Here is a 12,035-nt window from a genome sequence, read left to right on the forward strand (position 1 = left end):
TTGTCACATTTATTTCTAGGACAAATTTAACCCACCAATTAATGAAGATAAAGTTTAAAATCAATAAACCTCTAGAATTTATATTTGACTACAAGTACCTAAATTCTCTAAAATAGACTATAAACACGAGGCACGATTGTTACTGCGAAACTGAAAGGGTCAAATAAAACCACGTGATTTAAAATTTAAATGACAATAACATTCGCAGGGGTGTGTATGACATGCATGTGATGCAACATAAAACGACAGAAAATTGATAAGACCCTACTTTTACAGTAACACACGTTTATGAAATGAAGTACGTAATATTTATTCCGGGAAAAGTATGATTACTTGTTGGCTTTTCATTTGACATTTCGTTTCCGGTTTCCGGTATTTCCAACGCGGGAACAATGGTGATAACAAAATCCAAAACAATACAAAAAATGATCATTTCTTTCTTTGATCTTTAAGCAAATGAAGATTTGATAACACGTTGAATATATTTTCAAGTCATAACATTATTTTATTCCTTGATTATGTCGACTAGAGGTGTCAAATTCTTGTTCGCCATGGGGGAATACGTTCTATGTTTTGAACCAGATCCCACCAAAGCCCGTGTTTTGTACGAAGCCAAGGTACGTGTGACGAATCTATCATGTTCAGTACATTTCACTTTCTATATCTGAGCCATAAAGCAACGTTATTTAACCCGATCGTTTCAAAACATGAATGCATCTAGTAAGTCAATGACATATCGAAAATCTATCAAATCTTCTGTTATTATAAATTGTTTGCTTGTATATTTTTTCAAAAATAGGTTCTTGACACAACAACTACAAAAGATATATCTGGTGCCAAGATCCCAGCATACCATGTACATTTCCAGGGTTGGAACAACAGGTATAACTGAATTGACTATAGAGCTTATTTGTCTGCCTGTATGTTATAAGAAGACCACTTTATGAAGAGTTTTGTTTTCCCAGGATGTCACTCTGTACAAGTACAACACACTGACATAATACCTGTTTTGCTTTATTAAAAAAAAACCAGTATCAATATTTAATATCTGCAACTTGCCTAGATGATCAATTAAGAAGAGTTATTTCCCTTTGCAGGCCAATCTAATTTCTCACCAAAACTATACCAACTTAAGGCAACTTGGCAACTTTTAAGAAACTGGATGGTCATGGCCATTTTTAGATTGTCTTAGTCTTTTTTTTTTTAAAGAAAAGCTTTATATGAAGATGTAGGAAAATACTCATATTTAAAAGCTAAGATTTCAAGTTTTTTCCTTGACTAAATGATACATGTAGTTTATAGCTAAACCAATCATATCTGAAAGTTTAAGTTATATTTAATGGTTAATATTGTTGACTATCCAGCCTCCTCATGGAAATATCTGAAAAATGATAACTGCATGTTAAGTTAATTTTAACGGAAAATTGTTTACTATTTTTACTGAATGTCTGTACTTTTAGTCCATCAAAATTGTAGGAAAGTATGGATAAAACTTAAATGTTTTTAAGGTAGTCCATCCATAACTATCATATTTCATATCTAATAGATTGCAAGTTTGATCACTAAAATCTTAGTGTGATTTTAAGGAGTTTATTAAATAATAAATTTTCACCTTTGAAATCTTTAAAAAAAAATTAATTTTTAAAATAACTTAAAAGTGCAAATGCCTCATCATGGTTCTTTTATTTGTATACAGTTAACCCAATATCTGTTTTCTGAATCCAGATACAGCTATGAAATTAAAATTTGGTCTGTTGAAACAAAAAATATTTTTTTTGTACAGTTGGGACAGAATTGTACCAGAAACATATGTTTTAAAAAACACAGACGAAAATAAACAGTTGATGAAAAAATTAGCGGACACCACAAAGAAATAGTAAGTTTTAAGAAATGATTTGTTAACATTTACAATAAAATTAAAGAAAATTGACAATTTTTTTTTAGTTCTGAATAGCCATTCCTGTGCAGAGCTAATTTGGTTTGAAGGAAGTACAAACAGGAATTTTAAAAAAAATATTTATTGTTAAAGTCAAATTTGAATCTTGTCCTTTTAATAATATGTTTTTGAGAGCATAGCAGATATAATTGTAAACCCCTTCATTCTTTCAGTCGAATAAACAGTGCACGAAATAGGAGAATTGACAGAATTCTAAGAAAAGCTTTCAGAGGGCGACCTCCCTTGTTTGAAGATGACGGCGACAGTCCATATGAAGACGATGATTACATTTCCTCAGAAAGTGATGATGAAAAAACTGATGACGATCAGAAGGAAGAGGATAAGGAAAGTCAAGAGAACTTTGAACAGATACACAATGGTTCAGCCCAGGATTCTGACAATAGGGTATGTCATCATGGAAACACAATTAAAGGAAAATCGCTCTGCATGATTATAATTTTTAATATTCCATTCTAAAAAGGTCTTGGAGTAAAATTAAATGATATAAACTAATTATGCTATTGACCAGTTTGTTTAGTGCTAGAAAATTTATGATGGTTTTTTGTAAACGATACATGTATACATTAACATTGTCATAACAGAAGTAGTTGTAGCTGAGTTAGTGAAATTCAAAATTTTCCATTCAGAGTACCAACAGTAGTGACGATGGTGGGAGTAGCTATAGTAACAAGTCTGAGGACAGAAAGGTCAAATTCTCAAATGTTGTGTGTGATGAATTTTTTCTGTGAACATTTTGAATGAAGGAATTTGCACCTATGTTTTATAGCATTGTAAATGTTTGATGTCATAATTTTCTTCTTTAATTCTTACAGAGAAAGGTTAATGTGGAAATAGATCTACCACCTCTACTGAAAGAAGAACTGGAAAAAGATTACTTGGCTGTAAACAAGCATAATATGGTACTTAACTTTACCGTTTCATAAACCAGATAGACCTAAATACTCTCAAAGTGATATCTTATAAAATTCATCATGAAAAAAGTAAATACTCTGAAATCATTAGAATTCTTGGTGATTTTATTTTTATAGATTGTGTTATTACTTCTCCCCAATAAATCTATACCTATATACTTGCAAGAAAACAAAATATCACCATTATCACACCAACTGACAATGGATGCACATTGACATAGATGACATAGATTAAAATGATTTCATGTTATGTTGAATTTGAAAAAGATTGTCAAGCATTACAAGTTCACGTATCAAGTAGAATTGTTCAAAATTTAATTCTTACCATTGTATTGATTGTAAAAGTTTATTTAGAAAAATGGTAATGTTTACTTAAAGCAATAAGTAATAAGTAAGCAATCCTTTTCTCACGTTTTGTTTTTAGCTATTGAATCTACCAGCTCAGCCAAACATTGTGTCAATACTGGAGGAATTTGTGAAATCTTTTTGTGTAAACATCCTCTTCAGTAATTCAGCAAAAAGCACTGCACCGAGCAAAGAAGGATCCTCGTTTGTCCCTGTAGAGAGAAAGTAAGATTTTAAAAGTAAAACTTGAGCATTGTGAATTTTGTATGGAAAAATAATTGCTTTGATAAGGATTTTAGTAAAGTTTAAGCCTTGCTTCTTCCTCATAAAAAAATATGTTTGATTATTAAGGAGTTAATATGCATAGTTTAGCATGGTCAAATGATTATACAACCGTCTGACTTTCAGATTACTTTGTCGAGGAGAAAATGTAAGTTTATGTGTGGGTTTTTTTTTTGCTTTTAGTATTCCTTTGTGTAAGGAAATGGCTGATGGATTACGCATCTGCTTTGATTACACTCTGCCTTTGATCCTCCTGTATGCATCAGAGAAGGCCCAACTAGACAGGTTAATATCCACACACAAACAAAAGTCCCAAACCAGCAATAGGTTTGTATATATAGATAGATAAATAATACATGTAAAGATGATAAACCATACAGTTCCAAAAATATTTTTAAAAAATTTATAGAAATGATTAAGTTAACATTAAGAGGTATGCTATTATTATTGAATTTAATGGAACAGAATGGAATAGAAGGAAAAAATTTGTATAATGTGGTTTTTAGATTAGAAAATTGTTTACTTCAGTGTTGTCCACTCACCTACAGCCAAAAAGTCCCCTGTGAAACGCAAACATGGATTGAGAGCAAGTACAAATTTATCTTCCAATGGAAATCTTTCTCCAAAGATTCCCAAACTATCCCCCGAGATTTTTAAGGACAAGTTAGAGTTTGAAGCCGCAGAACAAGATGAGTTAGCCCCAAGGAGGCTCACCAGACAATCAGTGTTAGATAATGCTAAAAAAGGAGCAGATGCAAAGCAAGCATCTAGTGAAAGTTTACCTCATTTAGAGGAAAATAATAGAGAAGAACAAAAAGCAGACAGTGTCAGGAAGAAAGAAACTCGTAGAAGTCGCAGGTACAGCTCAAGTCACCAGTCGTGTTCAACAGCTATAGTTAAAACAGAACCTTCAGACACTGGGGCTGAGGCACAGTCCCCAAAGGACACAGAGGATGCACCGCCACCCCTCCTTATTCCGAGTTCAATATCTAGTCAGAAGCCATCTGATAATGGCAGTCAGGACAGCAAGGGAAGCAGTGGGGCTTCCTCGGAGTCCTGTAAGGAGGATATTCTGGACAGAATTCTGTCCTGGCAGCTCTTACCCCCAGAGAAAATACAGGCCAACCCGACCGCACCGTCCCTGCTGTACGGGGCTCACCATCTCCTCAGACTGTTCGGTATGTCTGTTTATGAAGTTCATGTAGTACTAGCAACATATTGTTGCATCAGAGTTTATTGATAGAAATATTGAACCAGAAATTAAAAATCTTTGTAAAGAACAATCAATGGTGATAACAAAACACAAAAAGAAGTCTGGTACAGAATTTCAAAAAAAGTATTATTTTGCATAAATATGGCTGAATTATTGATTTTATAATGCACATGATTTGATTTGATTTCTGTTTGGATGCAGTCAAACTTCCTGACCTCATCACCAGTATGGATATGGAAGACCACAAAGTCAAAGCCCTCCTCTCCCTTTTACATTGTTTCCTAGAGTAAGTACAGCAGCTTTTTTTTTTAATTAAGGTCTTCCGTTGGAAACGGAAGACCTTATTGTTTTTGCTTTGTTTCTTTTCCTCTATTATTATTATTATTTTTTTCTGTCACGTTTTCTCAAAAACGCTTCAGCCGATTTTCGTGAAACTTTCAGATCTTATTCATGACAAAATTTGTAAGAAAATTACACGAGATTTTTTTGGTCGTCACTTCCGGTACCGAGATATTGAAGATTTTATGTTTTTGCTTGTTCACAATTTTTCTCAAAAAGTATTCAAGATAGGACTTTCAAATTTTCAGAGAAGGTAGAGAGTGAACGGCCGCAGTGCCCTTCGCATATCCGAACGTCCGCCGTTACTTCCGGTCGTCAACGGAGGGAAATGAAAAACCTTAATTTTTTGGATTTGAATTTTTTAAGGCGTCGAGCTAATGCTCGGCAGCCTTCTAGCGATCGTCTGGATTGGCAATCGTCCAAAATTCACGCGCTGCACCGCCTTTTAAATGCGCATTATTAAGAAATAAGTTCCTAAAAGTATTAAACGTATTACAAGATTTTTTTTCCATTTATTCAACTAAATTGTGTACAAAAAACCCAACTTAGCCTCCCTGGTGATTGACAACTCATTGCATAAGAATAAATTTGCTTAATCAAGAAATGGCGGATGAATACAATCAGGCCTAAGTGTAAAGATTCACTAGATATTATTTTAGTCTATCGCTTATATTTTAATTGGAGACCGTGCCCGATAGAAATAACATTTGAGATGTAAATTTATTTGTTATCGGGCACGGTCTCCAAAATAAATGTAAGCGATAAACGTATCTAGTAGTTTCGTTGCAAAAAATAAACTCGATAATGCAGTTAGTTTGGTCGAGCATTTTAGATAGCACGTGTTGTGGATTTGTTTGTAAACAACCATACCATAGGAAATCTTGTTTCAAACGGGAATTGAAATAAATAAATGTATGTTTTATTATTATAATTAGGGACACACTGTTAATGTATTCAAATTATGAACCTGTGAAAGTTGTTCAAAGACTGTTTGAAGCAGAAAGAAACAAATTATTTTTGAACTTTGGAATTTCTTCGATTTTTGCAATTATGATGAGTTATTGTATTAAAAAAGCACCACTACCTATTTTATAAGAAAATATACTGATTTTTGTTTTTAAAGCAGCAGAAAACATAATTCATATACATGTACTTTCTATTCTAAGTCTAATATCATTTGATATGACTATTATAGTACAGAAATTCAAATTATTGGTATCATTCTACATAAAAGAAAAAAATGTCAGCTCGACGCCTTTGTGGCCGTTCCGGCCTTTGATTTTATTTTTTCATTCGATAGAGACGCTCTCAAAATTTTAGAATATGAAATTCGTTTTAAAATCAATCCACGCATTCTTGAGATTTTGGACTCCAAAGTTCTGAAGCGAGGGTCCGCGTAGCTCAGTCGTTAGAGTGGTGGACTTGTGCCCAGGCGACCCGGGTTCAGTCCCTGAGTGCCGAATCTTTTTTCTCTCTCATTTGTGTTTTGATTAATGATTTTATCTTTAAAATAATGGATTTGAATGTTTTCCGTTTTATTTTTGTCATAAATAAAAAAAAATAGCGGCTTCTTTTAGTACAAATATAGAGCTCTTTTCTGTCAGCAGCTCTCTAAATTACGACGCTCGTTGCATCGCCGACATCAAAGACATGCCGCCGAAGTGCCCCTGCAGTTCGATCGCATTAGAGTTCGCTGGGTCTCTTTGCCGGCATCAAAGAAATGCCGCCATCTCAATGACTGTATGCACACAACATTTAGCAATGCACCCACGTTATTCTACTCGGCTTAAAAAGGAGGACTGCTTAGTATTTAATCCCATATATAGATACACACATGCATGTATACATGCGTTTATTGACATAGGTTGCTTATATATTGATTTCCTGAACATTATAAAACGCTATGTAATCTCTCTCTCTCTCTCTCTCTCTCTCTCTCTCTCTCAAGTACAAATGTTTTAGCATTTGAATAAGAACTAGTACAGGTAACGTGGAGTAAATTGGATAGAAGCTAAATGTACATTGGCGTCCAAAAATTATACATATTTTATATCAAGTTACGGGATAATGTCTATGGATTCAAATAATTTGAAATTCATTGTTAAATGATTGTCTTCTTACAGATTGGAAGTCAACGCTAAAAAGTCATTTTTATTAAAGATGGTGTACTTTTTCCTTTTTTTGTGCATGTCTATATACTGATTCAAATCTGTTGCCTGTCGGGATTAAGAAAAGCTTCCGAAGTTTATACACATAACTATACAAACGAACGGGTGACTGCGACAAGGTTTAAAAACTGACCACCCGTTTATGAGTGTTTGAGCCTAAGAATAAATAGATGTAAAAAATCAATAGTTACATTTTTCAAACAACGCTTATATATTGTTCTAACATATGTATTTTATTTAGAAATTGTGTAATATGTGATAGAATTTAATATTCTATGTTTAATATAGCAGTTAACGACCGACCCCCCCCCCCCCTCCCAATTCATAAAATCATTTAGTTTTTCTAGCCCGATTTTACTTGATCTTTGATCCTGGGCCTTTAATTTTAACTAATTACCATTCTAGATTACTGTACTAATTGCCAGACCAATTCGTTCATTAATAACAGAGTTATGAAGTTTTTGGCATTTGAGTTTCAATTGTCGTGTTTGACATGTACTATAAAAAAAATTCTAACTCCCAAGCCCTTCACTCAATCCTAATGAAAATTTGTGAAAATGAACCTCGGACCCCATTCGTATTGTCTGTGAAATATGCAGCGGATTGAACAATTAAGACAAAATTCCTGAAATTAAACGGCGCTTATTGCCTATACCTGGAAATTAAATTTACACAGTACACGCACCGACCACCCCCCCCCCCCCTTCCTATTCACAAAATCATTTAGTTTTCCTGGCCTGATTTTACTGGATCTGTCATCTTGAACCTTTATTTTCAACCTAGTTCAAGTCTAGATTACTGTACTAATGACCAGACTTATTTGTTCATTTTTAAGAGAGATATGAATTTTGGGGCATTCGAGTTTCGATTGCATTGGCGTGCTTGACATGTACTGTAGAAAAAAATTCTAACTCCCGAGCCCCTTATTCAATCCTAATGAAATTTTGTGTAAATGTACCTCGGACCCCATTCTTATTGTCTGTGAAATATGCAGCGGATTGAACAATTAAGAAGTAAATCCTGAGATCAAACGGCGAGTATAGCCTGTACGGGGACTTAAAATTTACACAGTAGAAGGGATGTAAGCAGCCGCGTAATATTTCTATTGCATGTATATTTCTTGTTTTCCGTTTAGTCTGTATCTACGATAGCGTGTGAACTACTTATGAATGTTAGAACTGTGGAAATTACTGTTATCAAATTTTTACCGAATAAATTTACGTGTTACTGATTTCGTTATTTCTACATTTATAAAGATTTTATCAATCCTGCTGAAATAAAACAGTCAAACATAATAGCAAACAACACGAAAAAACATTCTCAACACTGAAATACATGGGTAAAATGCATCAGTCATTGTTTTAGGACTTCCCCTAATTGTTGTTAACCAAATCCGAGATCCACACCTCAAAATTCTATTTTCGATTTATTTAAGACAAAAATCAAGCTCGGGTCTTTTCACCCCACCCCCCCCCCCCCCCCCCCCCTCCAGACACAAACACCCATCAATATTTCAAATGACCTTGCACTGTTACCAAACCTGAATAGTCAGACATCTTACACGTTGTTTTTCATCTCATACAAAAACTCAGCTCCTCTCCCGGGCGGAAACTCCCAAAATTCAAAGACAAAGTCGGGAATAATTTCGTGTCAGCCATGTTTTGAGACACCTGCAAAGGCTGTGTGTTCTAATCTCGCCGGAGCCAAGATTTGTTCTTTCTCTCTATTTCTTTCTCTCCTTTTTATCTAATTTTCAAACTAAAATATTCAACATGAAAGGGTGTTGGACTGTAGTACAAGTTGAAAAACACTCTTCAATTAAGATTTAGACAAAAACAGTCTTTTATTATTAGGGTCTTCCGTCTTCAGCGGACGGAAGACCTCCTCGTTGCTCGCAACGAGATCGTGTCTAGTTGCTTTCTTTCTTTTGTGTAGAATACTTTAAGGTTTAAGTAAAAATGAGAGATTACATCACCATTCTTTTTTGGGGGGTTTGCAAGATGTTCATACTAATCTGTACAAGGGAAAAAATGTTAGCCCTAAAATTTTTGTGTTACCATATGTGAAAGTTTATTTGTACTAAGTAATGATCTCCAAGTAAATTTTCATCAGCTATTTGCTGATATATAACATGTGTTACACATATATTTCCTGTAATTTTGATCCTTTTATTTATCCTCTGTAATCTAAAGATGACAGATACATTTACTAGTTTTATTAACCGGGTTTTCCAACGGAAAAATCCGGTTATTAAAATGGTGAAAATGGCTGGCGGGTGGGCGGGCGGGCGGCTGCCAAAAGGGTACCCTCATTGTACGGATAACTCCTCCTACAGTTTTCAAGATAGGAAGTTGTTCTTTTGCAGATCAATTGTACATATATCAGAGGTGTGCATATTGCAAGGATTTTGATTTCTGATAATTTATCGAAAAAATACCAGGTTTTGAACTTAGTCATTTTTTTGCAAAATTTTGCATATAGGGTACCCTCATTGTACGGATAACTCCTCCTACAGTTTTTAAGATAGGAAGTTCTTCTTTTGCTGATCAATTGTACATATATCGGAGGTGTGCATATTGCAAGGATTTTGATTTCTGATAATTTATCGAAAAAATACCAGGTTTTGAACTTAGTCATTTTTTGGCAAAATATTGCATATAGGGTACCTTCATTGTACGGATAACTCCTCCTACAGTTCTCAAGATAGGAAGTTGTTCTTTTGCAGATCAATTGTACATATATCAGAGGTGTGCATATTGCAAGGATTTTGATTTCTGATAATTTATCGAAAAAATACCAGGTTTTGAACTTGGTCATTTTTTGGCAAAATGTTGCATATAGGGTACTCCATTTCACTGGATACGTGTTGACATGGATTATGGATACAATTCACATAAAAGAAAACCCGGTTTGCTGTCACATTGACAGCTTTTCTCTTGTTACCCATGATTTGGATTCTCAGTGGATGTAGGTTTTTTAAAAGCAATGTAATGCAATACTGAGGAATCATTTAATTTCCTTGGGGCCAATTTTCGTGGAATGTGGGATTTCTGCTTATTCATGGGGATGTAATTTTGTGGATGCGACGGTTTTCAGTTTCAGTACGAAAACTAAACATTTTATAATAGGTTTTCATTTAGGATGTAAATTTGTTGGTGAGGGCTACCTACAAATACATGTACCACGAAAATTGAGCCACCACAAATTCTAATGATTCCACAATAATAGAAAGAAGAATTTAAGTTGAAACTGTAGTTATTACATTGATGGTCATCACTGAATTTTGCAGCTACCTTATGGAGAGAAGAGAGGAAGTTTTCAAGGAGTCCCTTTACGTTCAGCAAAGTGATGAATGAAAAACTGGAGAATTGGATTTAGTGTTAGATTATGTATTTAGCAGCAGAAAATTTTTCTCTAAAGGATAGGGTTTGGAAAATATGCGATACCAAAGTGACATAATGTGTCCTGTACCAAGAATATTGCCATGCTGTTTAATTAAGTGAATAAATAGATTGTTGTTTTTAATAATGTTGCTCTCAGTATTGTAAATTAATTGGATGTTTGACAGACATTTTTAAATGCTTATAAAGCATGGTAGATGTATATGCATTGTACAGCTATGAACAAAACACTGAAATTTTTACATATCTTTATTTACATAAATGTAATGTAATTTTATCGTTTTGTTAAGATTTTCCTACTTGTATTTTCCTACATGTATTTCAGCAGCTGCATGTAAGATATGTTGTTCAATTAAATTTAAATATAGTTTTTTTTTTATTTTTAACTTACAATATTTTTGATCTGTTTACATGTGTCACCACTCAAAAAGTTTATTTAAATATATGTACATCTATAAATAAAGATCAACAGATAACACTTTGCTTGGCCTTATGACAGTGTATGTAGTTTACCCAGTATTTAACATATATCAACTCTACATACATGTGTATATGATAACTTTAAAAACAAGGACTGCTAAAACTACAGTTCAGTATTTGGTATGGGATGTACTTGTATGTTATTTTTCATGTCAGTGATTAGTAAAATTATGGGCATAATGATTTCAATGCTGTCTTCTCTGTAAATTATCTTAATTGTAAATATACATGAATCGTGTAAATTAGCAATTCCTATAACATTAATCTACTTTTACTGTAGAGGTATTGCTGAATAAATGTTGTATTAAATGAAAAGCTTAATTTCCTTGACAATTTTCATAAAAAGAAAATGTGACACCAATGAGAGACGAGGAGGCGTCCCTTACAAATCCCAGCGTCATGTCAATACTATCTTGCCATGAAACTATAGTAAGCTAGAGTAGGGATGGTCATACTCTTGGTTTTATTTCAAGTGTAGGCTATCAACTTTTTCAAAGGGAGGATGGATTAAATTATTTTTATGTCACCTTACAATAAAGGTTCAAGTGAAGTGAGCTTTTCTCATCACTTGTTGTTTATCTGAAAACTTTTCACGTTTTTGACTTCTCCTCTAGAACCACTAAATTCCCAATTTAGTACAAATCATCCTTATGGGAAGGGGACTCTAAAATGTTAAAATTTACCATCAGATGTGCTTAGATATCTATTAAATAGTTAAAAATTATATTTGTTACCCCCAGACTAATACTGGGCCACCAAGATAGGTTCAAAGTTTAAGATAGAAATATATGGGGAAAATGTTTTGAATCTTCTTAAGAACAAACTATAGGTATGTACAAATTATGAGATTAATATGCAAGCATAGTAAGATAATGATAAATTCTAAATTGTTAAAATCGTGATCCCTGGGTTAATACTATATTCGCAAGAGGGGTTCAT

The 12,035-nt window shown here is 33.7% G+C and overlaps 1 protein-coding gene across 2 annotated transcripts; it reads left to right on the top strand.

Moving 5' to 3' along the window:
- Nucleotides 1-342: 342 nt before the first annotated feature.
- Nucleotides 343-11,477, top strand: LOC105320304 (MSL complex subunit 3). Of its 2 annotated transcripts, XM_011418182.4 has the most exons (11): nt 343-617; nt 800-882; nt 1,784-1,876; nt 2,110-2,341; nt 2,584-2,643; nt 2,770-2,856; nt 3,293-3,438; nt 3,679-3,822; nt 4,024-4,673; nt 4,910-4,994; nt 10,505-11,476. In XM_011418182.4, the coding sequence occupies exons 1-11, from the start codon at nt 519-521 to the stop codon at nt 10,569-10,571; spliced, it is 1,746 nt and encodes a 581-aa protein (XP_011416484.3). In that variant the 5' UTR covers nt 343-518; the 3' UTR covers nt 10,572-11,476. The 2 variants fall into 2 exon arrangements, with proteins under 2 accessions (XP_011416484.3, XP_011416485.3); XM_011418183.4 differs by lacking the exon at nt 2,584-2,643 and having other exon boundaries at nt 10,505-11,477.
- Nucleotides 11,478-12,035: the final 558 nt, after the last annotated feature.

The sequence above is a fragment of the Magallana gigas genome, chromosome 2, assembly GCF_963853765.1.
Source record: "Magallana gigas chromosome 2, xbMagGiga1.1, whole genome shotgun sequence".
Lineage (NCBI taxonomy): Eukaryota > Metazoa > Mollusca > Bivalvia > Ostreida > Ostreidae > Magallana > Magallana gigas.